The sequence below is a fragment of the Heteronotia binoei genome, chromosome 4, assembly GCF_032191835.1.
Source record: "Heteronotia binoei isolate CCM8104 ecotype False Entrance Well chromosome 4, APGP_CSIRO_Hbin_v1, whole genome shotgun sequence".
In the NCBI taxonomy this organism is placed as follows: domain Eukaryota; kingdom Metazoa; phylum Chordata; class Lepidosauria; order Squamata; family Gekkonidae; genus Heteronotia; species Heteronotia binoei.
In genome coordinates, this window is record NC_083226.1 from 44,484,046 (window position 1) to 44,505,155 (window position 21,110).

At 45.0% G+C, this 21,110-nt stretch overlaps 1 protein-coding gene across 5 annotated transcripts in view; it reads left to right on the top strand.

Annotated features, from left to right (window-relative positions):
* LINGO2 (leucine rich repeat and Ig domain containing 2) overlaps positions 1 to 18,313 on the top strand; it is an 888,319-nt gene extending 870,006 nt beyond the window's left edge. For all 5 annotated transcript variants that reach the window (XM_060237192.1, XM_060237193.1, XM_060237194.1 and 2 more), the window contains one exon: positions 15,567 to 18,313. In XM_060237192.1, the coding sequence (XP_060093175.1) occupies positions 15,603 to 17,423 (1,821 nt within the window). In that variant the 5' untranslated portion in view covers positions 15,567 to 15,602 and the 3' untranslated portion in view covers positions 17,424 to 18,313. The remainder of the gene's footprint in view (positions 1 to 15,566) is intronic.
* The last annotated feature ends 2,797 nt before the right edge of the window (positions 18,314 to 21,110 follow it).

The following is a 21,110-nucleotide window of genomic DNA, read 5'->3' on the forward strand; positions in this document are numbered from 1 at the left end:
AATAGTCAACAATTCTATGTGTTTTCTGTATTCATCTCCTGCTGTGCCCTACATCAATGACTGATATAAAAATAATGTACATATGCAGAAAACAAAAGCGGTCTCAATATTTTTGCAGAACCAAACAATGAACTATCAAACAAACCTAAACTGGAGTGCTATCATATGACTTTGTGCTGTGTAGTCCTTACAAAGACAGTTTTGTGCCGTTCTCTTTTCTTTCGTTTGCTTTAGGGTATGTACCTTCCTTTCCTATCTCAACCACATAGGAAAAAGCTTCTAATTAGGATTAAACCAGAGTATATTTTTTAAAAAGTATATAGGACATAATGTTATTTTCCCCCGGAACATAAGTATGAATGGTTTCCTAAAATTATTAAATCATTTATATGCCACTTTTTCCTAACAGTTATGTTACAGTTTAAAACCATTGGAATAACACCATAGTTTAGCACCACCAGCAGCCTGCTCTTAGTCCATTAACAGCCCAGTCCAGATATACATGGTGGCTGGCCACTCGGGTGTGAGCGGATCTACAGCACCACTCGTTGGCTTCCAAAGGGGAGATGTTACACCACGCTTGGAGGGGGAAGAGCGGTCCAACGAGCGAGAGAGAACTTGTCACCATGCTGATTCTGCCTAGGCACACACTTTTGGCCTACTGCTGAGGTGGGGGTCGGGGAGGCGCAGGCTCGCATGGGACCACGGGGTTGGCCAGCCTGTTGCATGTGACCGGGCGAGGGGGCAGAAAGCCCGCACCTGAGAGGCCATCAATCCCCCCATTCCTTCCCGCTCTCAGAGACTTTGCCAATGGCAGTCTGATGGGCAGAGGCAAGCGCGGACAAGCAGAAAGTGCCAAGTGCAGGAGTTCCCCGTCCTAGACAGCAGCTGAAATGTGTGTCTGGGAGCAGCCAGACCAAGTCCGAAAGACACCCCCTGGAGTCCCCCCCTGGTATTGCCCTGCTGCCACCCCCTGCTATGTGCAAGGAACACCTCCCCTGGGGGCTGCAGAACTCAGAGTGCAAGCTGCTGGGCATGCATCCACTTCAGCAGGCCCCCCCAAGTGCCCAGCACACAACAGCCCTGTGCAGTTGAGTACGCCATCAGCCCGGGCAGGCTGAGGGGCGACAACCCCCTCCCCTGTCCAGACAAGTGGGGGGCAGCGTGGAGCCTCATAGCCCATTCCCCCCCAAGAACCAAGTTTGTCCACTCTCCCTCGGAGAGGCCACTGACGGGGGGGGGGGTTACCCCGGGAACGTGCAGCAGATGCCAAGCAGGAGAGACAACAGAGGGCACAGCTCAGACTTTAGTTTTCAGGAACAGAGTGCAACAGTCTCCCTGGAGTGCACTGGGCAGTCTCGCTGTGGGTGGGGCTCCATTCCAAGCGGCAGGCAGAAGCAGCTGAGGGAGTGGGGGGGCAGTGGAGCAACACACGTGAAAGCCTCTGTGTTGGAGTCCCACCTGCAAAACAGAGACAGAGATCAAGAGCACCTGCAGGGGCGGTGGCTGGAAGAGCAGGCTGCATTTTAGCCGGGCACTCTCTTAAAGGGACAGTCTCTGACCCGCCTCCCTGCATCAGGGCAGCTGCCACACACACACCATTCCCTTCCAGGGGTTGGGAATGCGGCAGAGGGCAGACCAAGGGAAGGGAGCAGGCAGCAGCACAGGGGAGTGGGCTCAGCAAATGCCCCCTGCTGGAGCCCGCTACCAGGTTCAAGTGCCAGAGACGCTCGCACACCAAGCGGTCAAGAATGAGGGGGGGGAGGATGGGGGGGACAGTGGAACTTAGGTGACAGTCCTCGCATGCAGAGCCTCCGGGAGCCCGGAACCTGTGGAGACATGGAAACAAGAGCAGTTAGCCTCAGGGGAGAGACCTCTCTCTTCCCCTCACAAGTCAAAGATACTGTCAAAGCAACCGTGTGGGGCAAAACCTGTCACCAACATACCTGCCTGTCCCTCACTCTGTATGGCCGGGAGGTCACTGGCACATCTTCCCGCCACGCGAACCTGTCCCTAACAACTGAGTTGTACGAGGCAGAATGGAAGTATTTCTTGAAGGGGGGGCGTGATTGGGTGCCAGGGAGGGGGCTCACCAGGCTGATGTGCGAGGGGATTGGTGAGGCAATCACACTGCTCCCTAAGGGGTTTGCGAGCTTCCGCAGCAGTGGAGGCGACCTTTGTTTTTGGGTTCATCAAGTGCCTATGGGATGTTGCGCCTCTTGAGGGGGTGTGTCATGGGCCAAACTGCTCAGGAAGCCACCTAAGCCTGGCCAACTCCTCTGCCTGAATGCCTCCTCCTCTGCCTGAACACCATGCTCCGGCTCACTTCTGCCCACGCTCGGGCGCAGCCCTCAGCCGCTGCTGCCCTCGGGCGGAGAGGTGCTCGGGTGGCCCCCCCACCCACGTAACTCTTCTCCACTGTGGCGGCACACACCCTTTCTGCGCCCATGTAGTGGCTCGTCTGCTCCCAAAAGACTTCCCCCCATCCGGATTATGCTGTAAAAGCCCTGGCAAATAGAGATGACAAGTGCACTAAGCCAACCTTCTTTTCAAAAAAACAAGGCAGGGTATATGAACAACCCTACAAGTTCTTAATTTGCTCTGTAAAAAGCTGTGCTGCATCCAGAGTCCTCTGTTCAAATTCCAATTGTTTCCCCACACTGATTTGTAATTATAAAAAAATAGCTGATACCCATGAAGAAAACATGTACATGGGTCTTTAATATGTGTATAGATCCCCGCTTTTCTCAGTGAGCAGAAATGTTTGCTGAACAGAGCAGTCATGCTGGGAATTAAAGCAGAGAAATCAATCTAATTCATTCATACTGCTTGTGAGAAAGATAAAATTGTTGAAGGAAACAATTGGGGAAGGGGGCATAGCAACTAAGTCCTATGTTCTGACAGAGTTAGATAAAATCTTCCTTTTCCTGATGTACCGGCAGGGATATTCTATAAATTACTTCCATCTAAGCACATTGCTTTCAGTGGACTGAAAATGGAACAACTCCACATAGGTTAGCACTATGGGGAATCCTCTTCTCTCCCATGGAGGACCCCCTTGGCTTCAAACCTAATGTTTGTATTCAGAAATCTGGAGATGGCTATGTTTGTTAATGTGGTCAAGTTTGTTTTATGTGAAGAAGACCCATTCAGATATTCAGTTCATACCTGTAGTCTGAAGTCCACAGCCCGGCAGTAGAGTTGTTGATTGTATATTTTGGTCCTCCAGCACTCCATTGGAACCAATTGATGCATTAATTTGTCAGTCATCAAGAGTAATAAAGTAACAGAATAATAAAGTATCTCCATTTTTCTGTTCCATTTTCTTGCCTAGGGAGTTCATCTACAATAGCAATTCTTAACAGGGCCATATGGGGGTGGGAAGAGAACGGAGGGCATTTGGGATTGTGAGTTGTTTTATACAGCTCATCCTGCACTGAGGATAAAATCCCAGATTTATTCTTCCGGCTCTTAAAAAAGCAGCACACAGCAAATAGGGTGGCCATAATATCTGCAGGCCAGCCAGGGACACCTTGAGAGGGGAAGGAATGTGTGCGTGCGCGCGCCGCCGGAAACAGGAAGTGACGTCACTTCCGGTGATGTCATTCCACCGCCAGAAACAGGAAGTGACATCACTTCCTGTGACATCATTTTCCCCCTCCCACGCCACCTACCGGAAGCAGGAAGTGACATCACTTCCTGTGACATCATTTTCCCCCAAATGACATCATTTCCCCCAAATGCCACTGCCGGAAACAGGAAGTGACTTCACAGCACTTCCTGTGACGTCCCCAAAAATCCCCCAAATATCACCGCCGGAAACACCAAGATTATTTATAGAGAGGGAAAGGGGGAAATAAAGTTAAATAAAACTCTTTTTTTACTTTTTTCAAAGTGAGAAGACTAGAGAGAACGGGTTCCACGCTGAGAAGCCAGTCAGATTCCAGTGAGATTCCAGTGAGACTGTGCTGCATAATGCAGCCTATTTATTTTGTCCTGTTTGCTCTGTTGGCTCTATCTGCGCCACCTTCATCACTTTCGGGGTGTGGATCCCCCAGTGGGGTGGTCTCCCGACTCCCCCCGCCAGCTGTTTCTGATAGCCCTGCACCCCCTCTTTCATTTGATATGTGTCCCATGTGGGTGCCACCCTCCCGCCGGGAGATGCTGCAAAATGAGCCCCCTTGAGGCTTATGGCGGCAGGGCTCGGGGGAAGCGAGCTAGACTGCTGTTCTTTTGAGGGGTTATAGAGTGTTTCGAGCCCGTCCCTGTGGCATCGGTCCCATCGTTGTGGGACCCAGGAGGCCCGCGCAGCGGCCCGCCGAAGCAGCCTGTCACTAATAACACAGGTCGAGATGCAGGACAGGAACCCAGAAGTGACCGACAGGCTGCTTCAGCGGGCCGCTGCGCCAGCCCCCTGGGTCCCACAACGATGCGCCAGGAGGCGCAGCAGTGGCTGAGGAGGAGGCGGCCGAGCCCACCGACCCGGGGTCTCCCGCCACGCCGCCGCCTCCCCCTCTGCTGCCGCCAGCGAGAGGAGCTGGCGGGCCGCGCGTGCGGTCGGGGAAGGCGGCGAGTGAGGGACCGAGCGTCCCTGCGCGTGCGCATGGCGGTGTGGCGCAGAGCCCGCCACACCGCCGTGCGCACGTGCAGGGATGCTCAGTCCCTCACTCGCCACCTTCCCCGATGGCGCACGCGGCCCGCCGGCTCCCCGCTGGCTAAACCGGGACCTCTAATGGTCCCGGTATAGCCAGCCCGGGAGGCGGGAATTGGGGGCCAGAATCGGGACTTTCCCGGGCAACCAGGACGATCTGGCCACCCTAACAGCAAATAGGAATCAAGCTTAGAACAAAGCGGTTGGTTGATGGCTGAAGTGTCTAATTGTATGGATGCCTTAAAGCTACATATTGCATTGCTGTTGTTGCTCAATCACGCAGTTGAGTCTGACTCTTTGCGACCCCATGGACAAAGTCATGCCAGGCCATCCTGTCTTTTACCATCCTCCAAAGTCTGCTCAAATTTGTGTTAGTTATATCAGTAATGCTGTCACATATCACATTGACTCTATCATAAATACACTGAGACAAGTGGGAACTTACAAAGATTTTCCGGAGGCATCCCATTTTCCCCTCTCTCCCTATTTCCTCTTTCCCTCTCCTGAAAGCCTCCATAGGCTCTCCCCTTTTCCTGCTTCTTTCTCTCCTTCCTAGCCAACAGCCTACAGCCCCTCTGCCTTCAGTTTCACTGAAGTTTCTCCTCTACCCCAGCAGCCTCCTCTCTACCCCAGCAGCCTCCACCTAGGAGAAACATGGCACAACTCTGTGGTGTGGCTGGGTCAGGTCCACTTGCAGTACTGCTGTCCAAGCTCTGCTCACGAACTGAGTTTGATCCTGGCTGAAGCTAGGTTCAAGTAGCTGGCTCAAGGTTGACTCAGCCTTCCATCCTTCCGAGGTCGGTAAAATGAGTACCCAGCTTGCTGGGGGTAAAGTGTAGATGACTGGGAAAGGCAATGGCAAACCACCCTGCAAAAAAAATCTGCCATGAAAATGTCATGAAAGTGACATCACCCCAGAGTCGGAAATGACTGGTTCTTGCACAGCGGACTACCTTTACCTTTTTTACATTTTAATTTAGCAGAGAGGTAACTAGATCAGCTCATTAGTCCTGAAATACATTAAACAGTATATTTTTCTAACACTTTGTATAAAAATAACTGAGATTTAAATATCAATTAAGACCTACTGGACTGAAGATATTGTAAATATGGATAGACGACATTGGTGACATCTCCAAAGATTGGCACCTCCAACTCCTTCAAAGCTTAAAGTGAAAATTCACTATGTGCACTCTTAACTAGAGTGATTTGTGCTTTTATTTCTTTTATTCCTTTCCATCACAATGCTGACAACATTCTGGTGATGTCAGGGGTGTGTGGCATATGCAAATGAGTTATGCAAATGAGTTATGCTAACGAGTTCTGGCATCTATTTTTCTATTAAGTGACCCCTATTCATGTGTCTCCTGTATCCATTAAAAAAATTTAAGCCTAAGCCTTAGGGAATCCCAAAAAGTTGGCTTTGACACACCATGGTACAGTTTCTATGAAACAAGTACGAGAAGCCTTGTTGGAAAAAAAGAAATATAAGAATCAGCCCCCGGGTTATGGGCAAACCCCTTGACTTGTAGTCCAAATGGAGATTTAGTTTTGCATTTCAAAGAATCCAAGAACAAATGCCAGGAGTGGTCTCAAGTGTTTCAGAGGAGATCAAACAGAGCCATTAACTAATCATTTAAAAGCAGCTTTGTTCCTTCTTCACCAGGTGCATTGACCCCTGTGTTAGGTCTTGTGTTCAAACAGCATATAAAAGAATGGAAATATGATTCTTATCAGTGCATTAGAAAGCATAGGTGGGGCAAGAGGGTAGTGCATGGAAGCAGAAAAGGCTTTTTACAGAGGAATAATTTTTTTTTTTGTAATTAAGGGTGGGAGCAAATACTTTTTTGCAAATATGCCAGCACAAGTTTAACTTCAGTAGCTCAGATTGGCAGGAATATTTTCTAAACTTTAAAACCAAAGAATACATTATTAGGTGCTTTCCTGCTATGTCCCTCTTTAGCATCTGACTTCTACAAAGCAGAAATCATATGTCAGGTAAAAAGATATACCATTAGACTTCAAGGTAACTGTAGAAAAAAATAACTGCCTCTTGCCTGATCAAGAGCAGATAAGGAAGGAACAAAGCCTGGGGAGCCTCTTAGCACTGTCTGCTGTACCAGAGCCTTATAGGAGATGTTTCCTCAGCAGTAGGTCTCATGTTATTTGATGAGACTGACTCCCATTTAAGTGTTCATAGGATTGCAGTGTCTGTTAGAACTTTAAGAAATGCAACTGCACAATTGCACTGACTTTTTATTACTGCTGCAGCTTCTGAAATTGGTGTGTTCTGAAAATGGAGAGCAAAAAACAGTGAGCGTCAGAAAGATGCCCCTTTAATTCTATTCCAGAGAAACATTGTTCCTCAGTTAGCAGAAATTTACAAGATGTGGCATTCGCCAAAGTGTTAAGAGATTCTGATTCCAGTTTTTTTCCTTCTTCTGCTTTAAACAAGCATTAGATTTAAACCAGCCCCTTCAACTGTACAGACATTGCTGAGGCTGGAACAAACTGCACATATTGTTTTCTTAGCAGACTGTACAGTTCACTTGCAAATGATGGTTGTAGTGTGCAGTGACCTTGTGATCCAATGGTGTGTGGATGCAGCCTTATCACTGGACCCTGCAAACATTCCTTTGTCAATTTGCTTTAACAGATACAGTTACTGTTAGAAGCCATGGCAAACATTTCATCTCCTTTTGTAACTTACACTGGCTCCAGTAAAGAAATAACATTTTATTATCTGTTTTACACTAGGAGGGTTATTTTTCGTGTTGTTAGTTTGTGTAGATGTCTGTAGTGAGGCTTACAGACTTTTGCAACTAAAATGAGCACTCCAGGGGGTGTTCTTCTTCCTCTAAACCTGTTTACTTTCAGCTTCATACATTAGATGGTTAAGACAGTAAATGAATTCCCTGCACGGCAGAAGTATCAGTAGTACTGCCCAGACTACACTGAGAAAGTAATGATCAGAGTAGCTGAAAGCTTCTTTGATCAGAATTTCACCAGAAAAGCCCAAATCACAGGGCCTGATATGTTTTCAGTTGTACCTTAATTCCTAATGAAGTGGTAGTTTAGCTTGGTGATTTTTATTTCACAGCTGGACATAACTAGCAATTCTTTCACTCACAAAGCTTCCACTAAAGAAGAGAAAGTGGACTAAATAAGTTTCAGTAGCCTGTTCTTCCAAGATGCTGTTGAAATCTTCTCTCAAGGTCATATAATGAAGAGAAGACTTCATATGTATTTGCAGGCTGGATCAGAACGCCACCATACGTTACCATTCTATTCGGGGAGAAGCCCAGGAGCAGAATTGAAAGGCTCTCGGCTGGTTAAAGCTGAAGTGTGTTCAGAGAGTTGTGTGAGGCAGTTTATGCCACTTTCCCGCACAGTATGTCTAGCTCTAGCTACTATTGGACGTTGGTTGCATTTCATGTGAGCTCAAAGTGCCAGTACTATGTGTGTGGGTGCATCAAGCTCACCGTTTTGAAAAAAAGAACAATACTGATTAAAAATCAATGTACATATTCCGCATCTTTTATTTTTTGACATGTTGATATTCTACAAGAAACAAAATAAACAGTCTTAGAGGAGCTTGAAGGTGATCTTCATTTATGTGGAAAACCAACACGGGGAGTAGGGGAGCTGTCTCATCCACCAGTCTTTGGATCTATGGAATTTCCAGATTGTTATTGTAATGTTTACATTGTGCCTGTGGTCAGCATGGTATAGCCAGATCTCATCAGATCTTGGAAGCTAAGCAGGGTCAGTACTTGGATGGGAGGCCTCCAAGGAAGACTCTGCAAAGGAAGGCAATGGCAAACCACCTCTGCTTCTCATATGCCTTCCTGGGGTCACCTGCAACTTAACAGGACTTTACACACACTCACACACGCATTGTGCCTATGGGTTATCTATTTAATGTACATCCAAACTATAAGTTCTTTAACAATGGTGGGGAAAAAATGGAAGGACACAAAATTATTCAGAATGGTGAAAACCAAGGCTGACTGTAAAGAGCTCCAAGAGAATCTCCACAAGTTGGATGGCAAACATGGCAAATGAAGTCCAGTGTTGGTAAAATGTAAGGTGATATATGCTGTGGGTGGGGGGGGGGATTGAACTTCAAGTATAGGCTAATGAGGTCTTGGGGTTGTTCTACCTACCTCAATGGAAGTGTCAAACCAGTATGCTGCAGCTGTGAAAAAAGCAAACTCTGTGTTAGGGATTATTAGGAAAGAGACTGAAAATGAAACGACCGATATTGTAAGGCCCCTGTATGGATCAATGATGTGGTCTTATTTGGAATGGGGCAAATGCAATTTTGGGCTGTATTAACAGAAGTATAGTGTCTAGATCATGTGAAGTGATGGTATCACTTTACTCTGTTCTAGTAATACTGCATTTGGAGTATTATGTTCAGTTTTGGGCACCACATTTTAAGAAGGATATTGACAAGCTGAAAGAGGTCCAGAGGAGGGTGAAGGAGATGGTGAGGGGTCTGGACTGGAGACCAAGTCCTTTGAAGAAAGATTGAAGGAGCTGGGCATGTTTAACCTGGAGAGGAAGTGGCTGAGAGATGATATGATCACCATCTTCAAGTATTTGAAGGGCTGTCATATAAAGGAAGGTGCAGAATTATTTTCTGTTGCCCCAGAAAGTAGGACCGGAACCAATGGGTTGAAATTAAATCAGAAGAGTTTCCAGCTCAACATTAAGAAGAACTTCCTGACAGTTAGAGTGGTTCCTCAGTGGAACAGGCTTCCTAGGGAAGTGGTGGGCTCTCCTTCCTTGGAGGTTTTTAAACAGAGACTAGATGGCCATCTGACAGCAATGCAGGTCCTGTGAATTTAGGGAGAGGAATTTGTGGGGGCTGGACTAGATGACCCTGGAGGTCCCTTCCAACTCTGTGAGTCTATGAATACTGTGTGCAGTTCTGGACACCGTTACGGCTGGAAAAATACAGAAGAGGGCAACCAAAATATAGGGATGGAGCATCTTCTGTATGAGGAAAGACTGAAGAATCTGGAACTTTTCACTTTAGGAAAGAGACCGCCAAGGGGGGGACATTATAGAGGTTGTTAAAATTATGCACAAGATGGAGAGAGTTGACAGAAAGAGCTTTTTCTCCCTCTGTCAAAATACTAGAACTCAAGGGCATCCAGTGAAAGCTGATGGGCAACAGATTCAGGACAGACAAAAGGGAATACTTCACACAGTGGAGAGCCAGTTTGGTGTAGTGGTTAAGTGTGCAGACTCTTATCTGGGAGAACCGGGTTTGATTCCCCACTCCTCCACTTGCACCTGCTAGCATGGCCTTGGGTCAGCCATAGCTCTGGCAGAGGATATAGTGATGGCCACAGGCATAGAGCTTTAAATGGGGAATAGATAGATTCATGGAGGATAGGTTTATCAGTGGCTAGTAACCATGATGACTAAAGGAAACCTCCATGTTCAGAGACAGGCAACCTTGGAATCCCAGTGCCTGGAGGCAACATCAAGGGAAGGTCCTGTTGTTGGATCTCCAGAGGAATTGATTGGCCATTGTGTAGGCTTGCCACTCCCCAAGTCCCAGTGAGGGATCCTCTGGTTTTTCCGGCTCCTGCCCCAACAGCCACCATGTGCCATTAAACCTTGGAAGGCTTAGAAGATGCTTGCAACTGTGTTTTGTAATGTGTGTGTGCCTTTAAATCTCAGCAGCAGGAAAGCAGGGGGTGGGGCAAGTAGGCAGAGCCATGAGTGTGTGAAGGTGTGAGAAAGGCAGACAGCAGAGTCCCTCTGTTTTGCATTTGCTTCAGAAGTTGTTTCTATAGTAAAAAGGACAGGAAAGAGTTACTAGCACTTGATTATGTAAAGGAGAAAAACACCCTTGGGCTGCTCTACATTTGTGTTCCTGTCTGAAGAAGCTGGTTGAAATACAGCAGGTTGTTACATTCAGCAACTTCCATGAGTAAATTGCCCCAGTGTGGGCTTGCAAACTCTGTTTGTTTGTTTGTTTGTTTGTTTGTTTGTTTGTTTGTTTGTTTGTTTGTTTCGGGGCTGGGAAAGTCTTCTAGCTTCACCCCCAAAGCCCCCAGATATTTCCTGAGTTGAACCTGGCAAACCTACTACTATGTGAGACAGGATGCTAGACTAGATGAACCACTGGTCTGATCCAGAAGGGCTCTTTTTATATTCTTATATTCTGTAATAAAGTAAATTGCTTCTCAGTTTAGAAATATATGCAGAACTTCCCTTTCCTGGGTTTCTCAAAAGTGCACAGCAGCCAGTTTGTTTATTGAGGCCCCTTTTACAAAGGAACTGGTTCACTTACCTGTGAAAAATGTTTTAACCAAATACAGTAAGCCTTAATATTGTAATTGGCCCTTTGTACTTTTGTGATTTCCTCTTATTCATTTCGTCTATTGGTTCTTCCCTCCCTCCATCTCTCCCCCTTTCTTTATACTGTCCCACTTCCTTGAGCAGTGATAAGTTTCAGGAGATATGCATTAACTCAGACTGGTTCCCTTTGGAAGGAAAGCAGTTTTTGTCATGAGGATGCAGGCCATCTTATTCCCCATTCTTTCTCTCTCTATTGCAGCATGCATGGACAGTGCTTGCAGCTCCCTCCCCTTTCTTTCTCTCCCTTATAGCTACCTACATACTTCTTTCATTTTCATCCCTAACAGCCTCTGCCTCCCATTCCTTCCATCCCTCACCCACCTTTTTCAGTTCCCTCCCCCATTTTCACCAGCCTGTTCCTGGGGAAAGCAAGGATGCCATTCCCCAATTGGGGCAGAGGATCCCCCTTTGAGGGGGCTCCTGTCCACCACCAGCCAGCTAGCCAGCAGGGGAAAATTCTGCCCCCTAATGCAATGTGCTGACTTCATTTGGAAGTGACATCATCATGTTGGCAACATCATATGATGATGCTGTTTTTTTCAGCAAAATTCTTTGGTTTGAGGGTGACTGTACTGTAGAGTTTTGCCCTCCAAAAAGAGTGTTGTCGTGCAGCATCACTAGCGTGATGACAACGCTTCTGTGTGACATCAGCACATCGCAGCATTCTGCCCTCATGCCCAAAGAGTCCATCCCCCCTCGCCCTCTGACATGATCATTAGACCTAGCAACCCTAGGGAAAAATCTGGCCCAGTTACTCAGGGCCAGCCAAGTTGTTTGGTGCTGGCCAGCCTGGAGCCAATTGTATAGTGGGGCACCTTCAAGGATTTGCGAAGGGCACCTCACTTTCCCATGTACCCCCCCCCCCCACACACACACTATTTTTTCCTATCTCATGGCAATTCCATTTCCTTACCTTTCCTTGCTCTCCTACTAACTCACCAACCATTCTACCTTTAATCTTTCCTTCATCTTCAGCTATTCTTATTATTTATTTACTTCACATATACCTCATCTTCTTCTGCAATGGGGACCCAAAACAGTTTACATTATTCTCATATTCTCCATTTTATCCTCACAACAACCCTGTGAGGTTGGTTAGGCTGAAAATATGGGCCCAAGTTCATGCAGTGAACACCATGGCAGAATGGGGATTTGAACCTGGGCGTCTGAGACCCTAATCTAAAACTGTAACCACACTAGCTTTCATCGGGTGGCAGATGTTGAATAGTAACAAGCAGCTCAGCCTGAGTGAGTCATGGAACTTGTGTAGTATCAAGTTGACTGGTGATTGTGGCCAGGGCCTGGTCCCAATGAATCCTCCCCTGAAAAGCACCCTGACCCCTCTCCCTACCCTTTACTGATAGAAACAAAGGCTTCAATTGACAATACTCTTGTGATTGTCAAACAATGGCCAATGATGGCTTTTGTTCCTTAAAGCTACAGGTGCTGCTTCCATCATTGGGGGTTACTCCCTCAGTGTTTGTTTCTTGTTTTTATTTCAGATTTTTCTGTAAACCTGGGCCTGTCTCAGGTTTGTAGAATTATTGGTCTTGACTGCATTAACATTCCTTTCTGTTATATTGGATAGACTTATTCCCAGTGATCCACCATTTCATATGCAGGTGCATGTAGGACAGAACCATTATCCAATTCTCTGCAACACCACCAAGCTCCTTACATCAATGTGCATCCCATGGTATCTTTAATAGCTCGCCTGCTGACCTTAATGTTTCATTCAGCAGCGGGTCGACAATTTAAAATGCTTCCCACACTTTTCGTTTTATTGTATATGATATGACTGAAACTCTAGAGAGGAAGAATTCATTGTACCAGATTATATTAAATGCAGTTTCCACATTACTCTGCTTAATATGTGTTATTAGGGATCTCTCAGGAAAAAGAGCACTGAGGTTCAAGTTCAAATATTGGAAAAGCCATCATGCAAAACTTGAATTGACATCTCTTAAGATGTAGCATGGTTTAGACCCTGAAGAAGTAAATGCCTTTAGGTGCTTGAAAGAAGAAGATGAAGAGGAGGAGGAGGAGGAGGAGGAGGGAGAAGGTTTCTGTTGGCACAGCTGTTAGGTTGCATTTCTCCAGAGTAAGCTGCTCCACAAAACACTCCATGGAATATATATATTAGATCATTATCTGGTGGATTCTGCGAGGGGTATATTTCTCTCAACTAACTGAGATCTGTTGATGCTAGTGCCAAGTTGGTATAGGCGGTACAATTGAAGCAAATTGACCAGATTAAGCAGGGAAGGCCAATGTCCTATGGATATCTGCCAATTGCATGCCCTGTGGAACTGTAGTAAATCTCATAGGGCCCTGATCTCAACTGGAGCATGTTCCACCAGGCAGGAGCCAGGGCTGAAAAAGCCCTGGCCCTGGTCAAGGCAAGGCAGATATCCTTTGGTTTGGGGACTTCCAGGTGGTACTGCTCAAAAGACCGCAAGGCTCTTTGAAGCACATATGGAAAGAGATGGTCCCATAGCTATGTTGGTACCTGGCTGCATAGAGCCTTAAAGGTTAGTACCACAGCACTGGCTGACTGAACCAAGTCATCATACTAAACCAACTCAAGAAAATTTCCAGGGGTGCGGGGAGCAGACTGTTCCATTATAATGTGTACAGTAATTATACCACAATCCTCATCTGGTCTGCCCTCAGTAATGTTAACCAACTTTACAGGTTGTTTTTAAGGATTACACATGATGATGTACATGAAGTGCTTTGAACATTCAAACACCATAATTGAACACCGTTATTATCAGGGCCAGTGCATGGGAGGAGGCAAAGTAGGCAGTCATCTAGGGTGCCACCTGGCCTAGAGGGCACCATTGGGTGCCCCCTCCCAGACACATTACTCTGGCTCCTGACCACTGTCACCTTTTCTCCTCCCATCACCAAGCTGCCCCCAACAAAGTCAAGCCACTCCCCTCTCCCCAATGTGAGACTTGGTCTCCCATCTCATCCTATCCTGCCACCCTCCTTCCTGGCGTGGCCGGCAAGCACTTATTCTCACAATTTTTTTACAACATATCACACTTTTTAAAAAATTAAAATTAGAAATCAGTAAATAAAAAATGTGAAAAGTTTCAAGTTTGGCACTCTTCATTCTCCCTATATTTTTTAATAATGGGAGGGGTGCTAGTGGGTGATTCGCCTAGGATGCTAGAAAGCCTAACACCGGCCCTGGTTATTATCATATAGAATTAATTTATTATTATTTAATAACTCAGTTCTGTAAGTGGTATACATCTTGTGAATGAACAGAGCACTGCTTAAATCTATGCCTCGTATACAGAGTAGAAAATGTGACTTTATGGAAGAAAAGGGTAGTATGAAAGTTACATGTTTTATATTGTATATATTAAAAAGCTGCAGTATGGTTTAAATTAAAAAGTAAAGCAATAGGCAATTAGATGCTGAAGTGCATCTCCAAACTTCTTTTTTTTAAAAAAATCTAGTATGGGGGAGGGAAGTTGGTTGGATTGCCAAGTCCAATTCAAGAAATATCTGGGGACTTTGGGGGTAGAGTCAGGAGACTTCAGGGTAGAACCAGGAGACATTCGGGTGGAGCCAGGAGCAAGGTTGTGACAAGATTAATTGAACTCCAAAGGGAGTTCTGGCCATAATATTTAAAGGGACCGCACACTTTTTATGCCTTCGCTTCACTGGAAATAATGAAGGATAGGGGCACCTTCTTTTGGGCTCATAGAACTGGACCCCCTGTTCCAATCGTTTTGAAACTTGGAGGGTGTTTTGAGGAGAGGCACTGGATGCTATGCTGCAAACATGGTGCCTCTACCTCAAAAAACAGCTCCCCCAGAGCTCCAGGTACCTGTGGATCAATTTTCCATTATATCCTATGGGAATTGGTCTTCATAGAGAATAATGGAGTGCCCAGCAGACATTTCCCTTCCCCTCCTGATGTGGGGGGAGGGCCTCTAAACCAGGGGGTCCACTGCCCCCACCTAGGGATTGGCAGCCCTACAGAGAACTGTGAGCAACAACTGAGTCATTAAATGAAGACCTTGTTGTTTTAGCTTGCGTTCCCTCAATAACCATTTTTCCCAGCCCTGTGTTTTAATGCAGGATCTGTGTTTTTATATATGTATTTTAAATTTGTTTTTAAAATTGGCTTTATAATTGTTTTATAATGTTCTGCCATTAGATGTCAGCTCCTTGGTGGCCCTGATTGGACAGAAAGGTGTAGGATATAAATTCTGATAAAATACAACATTTTCTGGCCTTCCCATTCCAGATATAGTCGACTGCTCACTTCCCCACTGCTTTTGAGAGTTGGGAATTTTGGGAATGGCTTGGAATATAGCACTACAAATGGAGGCGGGTTGCAGAAGCGGTGGACCTCTTGTTACACAAGCTGCTTTTAGTGCCAGCAAGGATTTGGCTCTAATTTGACATTTAAAGGTTCTTTTGCCTTTTTAAAAAAACTGTAAATGAATGGGACGTCTATTTGAGCTTCTTAGCCTAATTAACTCTCTTTTTCTCCCCTCCCTCTTGGCAGGCCTGTGACAGAAGATTAGACAACATCAGTGGAGTCATGCTTCACACAGCCATATCATGCTGGCAGCCATTTCTAGGTCTGGCTGTGCTGATACTTTTCATGGGCTCTACCATAGGCTGCCCAGCCCGCTGTGAATGTTCAGCACAGAACAAGTCTGTCAGCTGTCACCGGAGGCGCCTGACTGCCATCCCTGAGGGCATCCCCATTGAGACTAAAATCCTGGATCTTAGCAAGAACAAACTCAAAAACGTCAGCCCAGAGGAATTCACATCTTACCCACTGCTTGAGGAGATAGATCTCAGTGACAACGTCGTCGCCAACGTAGAGCCGGGAGCCTTTAACAATCTGTTTAACTTGCGTTCCCTGAGACTCAAAGGGAACCGTCTGAAGCTGGTTCCTTTAGGGGTATTCACTGGGCTGTCAAACTTAACAAAGCTAGATATCAGTGAAAACAAGATTGTCATTCTGCTGGACTACATGTTCCAAGATCTACACAACCTGAAGTCCCTCGAAGTAGGGGATAATGATCTGGTATATATATCCCACAGGGCATTTAGTGGACTGCTTAGCTTGGAGCAGCTTACTTTGGAGAAATGCAACCTAACAGCTGTACCAACAGAAGCCCTCTCCCACCTTCACAACCTCATCAGCCTGCACCTGAGACATCTCAGTATTAACCTTTTGCCTGCGTATGCCTTTAAGAGATTGTTCCGCCTGAAAAACCTAGAAATTGATTATTGGCCTATGCTGGACATGATGCCTAGCAACAGCTTGTATGGCCTGAACCTCACTTTTCTCTCCATCACCAACACCAACCTGTCCGCAATACCTTATTCTGCTCTGAAGCAACTGGTTTACCTAACGCACCTGAACCTCTCCTACAACCCCATCAGCACCATTGAGTCAGGCATGCTTGCAGAACTGGTGCGCCTGCAGGAGCTTCATATAGTTGGGGCCCAGTTGCGTACCATTGAACCCCATGCTTTCCAAGGGCTCCGGTTCCTGCGTGTGCTCAATGTGTCCCAAAACTTGTTGGAAACCATAGAAGAGAATGTGTTCCATTCCGCCAAAGCCCTGGAAATTCTCTCTATAAACAACAACCCCCTGGCTTGTGACTGCCGCCTCCTCTGGATATTACAAAGGCAGCCCACGCTGCAGTTTGGCAGCCAGCAGCCAATGTGCGCTGGCCCTGACAGCGTCAAGGAGAGGCCGTTCAAAGACTTCCACAGCACTGCCCTTTCTTTCTACTTCACTTGCAAGAAGCCCAGGATCCAAGACAAGAAGCTGCAATATTTGGTAGTGGATGAAGGGCAGACGGTACAGCTCATGTGCAATGCAGATGGTGATCCGCAGCCAACCATCTCTTGGGTGACTCCACGGCGGAGACTGGTCACCATGAAATCCAATGGAAGAGCTACAGTGCTGGGAGATGGCACACTGGAGATACGCTTTGCTCAAGATCAAGACAGCGGGACCTATGTTTGTATTGCAAGCAATGCTGCTGGGAATGACACCTACGCAGCCACCCTTACTGTCAAAGGATTTGCCTCGGATCGGTTCCTTTACGCTAACAGGACTCACATGTACATGACAGACTCCAATGACACAAGTTCCAATGGAACCAATGTGAATACATTTTCCCTTGACCTCAAGACAATACTGGTGTCAACAGCCATGGGCTGTTTTACATTCCTCGGGGTGGTTTTATTTTGTTTCTTACTTCTTTTTGTGTGGAGTCGAGGGAAAGGCAAGCATAAAACCAACATTGACCTTGAGTATGTCCCACGTAAAAACAATGGTGCAGTGGTGGAAGGGGAGGTGCCCGGACCACGCAGGTTTAATATGAAAATGATTTGATGGTTATTCTGCTAACATTTTTTTTTCTCTCTCTCCTGTGGCATTCTAACCAATTCAGTGAGCCTGGCATGTAGGAACTGCCAGGTTAAAAGCAGCTTCATGTGGCTGCTATGGTGTCAAATGGTATATGGAAACCAGGAAGACTATCTGAGGTTGTACAGCAATGCCTCTTCTTTTGGGGCTGAGTGTGTGTTAGGGCTTTTTGCAGAGTTGGTATACAGTACTAATTGTTTGCATTGCAAATTTTTTGGCATTCTGGGGATCTCAGTAACGAATTGTCGGCTCATGTTCATGGACAACTGTTAAAAACATTTTCTACCATTCAAAAAAAAAAGGAAAAAAAGAAACCCTACAGTGTAGGATTTACATATTTAATGAAAAAAGAGACACATTTGTCTACTACATACTCTGCAGTGAAATTTGTATCTATAGATCTCATTTGCTAAAGCCTTGCATCATACATACCTTATAGTTGGTTCGACACTACAAAGATTAATGTATTATTGTATTTTTTTTAAATATACATATTTACTGTGTACATTTTAAAGCAATACAGATGAGAGGTTTTGTTCCTTCCACTGCAACTGACCCAATTGTGATGTCACTCTTCCCATAATTACAGCCAAATTCTCAGATCAGACCTCTGTAGTCACCAATGAATGATGCTATCTGTTCAAAGACCAGAGAGGAACCAACCCATGAGGCAGACAGCCATAACTGTGTCTTGTTGCTCTTCTCTTCATGCGTAAAGAAAAGGCATGTGCCTCATTTTGATATAGAATGGAATATTTTTTTAAAATATCTGTGATTTCACACTGGACCAGTTTACTGTAAAAGAGTTCAAGGTCCAATTTCCTAGTCTTTGTTGGCATAAAAGTTGGCAAACTACAGGTTGATGATAGTACTTTATTCTGCCCCCCCTTTTGTTTTAGTTTTAGTCTTCTGTTTTAGTTTTGAATCCATTGTTAACATGTTAATGTGTAATGAGAAAAAGTACCAAGGTATTTCACACCGTAATCCTAGGGAGGTTCTGGCAAAATTGGATTTGAGGGAGAAAATGATAAATATACAAAAGTTCAGCTAACAGGTATGAACTGTTCCATGGTGCCAATAAACCAGAGTTAGCCATGCATAATACGAGGAGATGCCATTCAACAAAATGTTCCACAGGTGATAGCTTTCAGGAGGCCAAAGTACTGCCAAATTTTGCTTCTTCCTCCCTCCACACAAAGAATGCATGGGGATGTAACCTTATGGAGAACAGCCTAGAAAGCACCATATTAGATGCTGGGTTTTTTAAAAGGAGCAAAGGAAGATTAGTAGGACATGGTTTACCAAAGTGCAAACATCTTCCCTAGATCCATATTAAACTGGGGGGTGGGGGGAGATCTGTGCATTGTAAGAGCATTTGCAGTGACTTCAAAAAAATACCTCACAGTAACTATAGCAATTGTACAACAAAGAGCAAGCAGGCACCTTTTCCAAGCACAGGGATTTGTGCCTTTGGCAAGCATACTTAGTACATATTTCATTTTTAAAGAATCATTGTTCAGTATATACATGCTCCTGGGAATATTCACATGTAGTCTGAAGCGTGGAGTGTGAGAAATGGCTGGCTTCTCTGTCATCTCCTTAATGATGAAATGTACTTGGAGAACTAGTGGTACATAAATGCACTGTGTAAATGTGGTCTGTGAACACAGTACTGCTACCAATCTGGAAGCCATGAAGAAACAAGAGACACCACTGGTTCTTGGTCCATACTGTGCCCTATTACATGAGGTAGATCAAGGGTTTGCACCCTGTTGCCATTAAAGAGCCAAGTTACATCAAAATTCAAAGTAAGAGATGAGAGTGAGCATAAGAAAGCTCATTTTCATCAGTGGAACGATGAAACTAAAAATAACTGATAATTGATTAATTGATTAATAATCCATAAAGTTTCTGCATCCCAAAACATCCTTTATTAGGAAGTGATTCACAGAGAGAACAATCCTAATCAGGCCTACTCAGAAGTGAGCCCCATTTTTTTTTGTGAGGCTTACTCCCAGGAAAGTTTTCTTACAATTGCAACCATAAGACCTCACAATAATATGCATGGGAGCACCCTGCATAATTGTTTTAGTGCCCTGGCATAAATCTGTCCATGGCTCACACCTGGATTCCTGACATCTCTTCACCTCTCTCATTCCCTTCCTGTAATGTATTGCTAAGAAGTCCTGTAGTCCCATAAGCATCTTTCCTTGCTGTTCTTTTAACGCATTAGGTACTCTAGCATCCCACCTCTCCAATATACTTTAGCTTAACAATTGTCTCGTTTCAAGAGCCATATTTACTTCCATACTGAGTCCCATCCACTCTAGATAGTTCACTGTTCCATGAATTTGTTGAATTCAATAGGCCAGTTTTGCTGTTGGCACGGCCTCCCAGCAGAAAAGACCCAAGTCGGGTTGCAAATTTAGTGCCATAGGGTGCAGACCCCTGAGATAGGTCATGTAAGGCACCATGGCAAAACGTATTAGGTGAACTGGCGCTTCAAAACACAAAAGCTAAAATCCATAAATGTCTGTCACCTGCTCATTTTAGAATGTCATGATTGTTTCCAATGTTCTTATCGCTATTAGAGTAATTATAATATCACCTTGCCTTTTCCCAGCACAGAAGAGAATATGGTGGGATAAGAGCAGGACTAGAGGTTGGAGGAGAATAATAGGCCTGTGTCAAAATTGCTTGTGCTGATTTCCTTTTGTTATATGTTTTTCCTCTCGAGATCATGCAAAAAGGGCTTGAAACTGGAATTTCAATGGCAATGTGGCATAATGTTGGTATGTCAAAGAATCGGGGTGGTGGAGAATCAATGTGTTCTGATTGTTGTGATTCAGCAATGTGACCATTTAGCTAACAACTCATACATTCCTTCCTTCAGGTCTTCAGCTATTAACTATGGAATATTTTTTTAAAAACCTTAAGGAACCATGAAGAAAGAAGAATCAATGAGTGAATATTTCTTTTTCTTTAGAAGAAAGATTTTTAAAATGTATGTGCTAGTTATTGATGGGATTTTTCAAAGCCCAGTTTGGGATTAGACCCTTTTATCAAAGACGTGTATCCAAATTTTATATCTGATCTTTTGGTGAACATAAGGAACATAAAAGTCATATTGCCTCTGGCTGAGATTTCAAAGCAGTTGTAAGGGATTTAAATTCATTTTCCAATCAATTCCATAGACGTTTTTCTAAATCCACAGGATTTAGAATGCAATAAAATCAAAATATGGGTTGTGCTAAGGAACATGGTGTCATTCACACATTTCCCCCCCAAATCATTGTAGGTACTTTATTTGTCAATATCAATAGAAGAGAGGTTTAACATGTCAGTTGTTCATGGCCAGGCTGATACATATGTACACACACATGCATACACCTTACATTTAATGTGGTTATCCTTGCAAAGTTGAGAAGGGCCATAACTCATTGGTAGAGCATCTGTTTCACATGCAAAAGCTTCCAGGTTCAATCCCTGGGATCTCCAGCTAAAAGCATCAGGTGACAGGTGATGTGAACGACTTCCACCTGAGACCTTGGAGAGCTGCTGTAATTCAGAGTAAATAGTACTGACTTTAAAAGACCAGTCATCTGACCCATATAAAACAGCTTCATCTGTGTGCTGTTTCATGTGTGTGTGAGT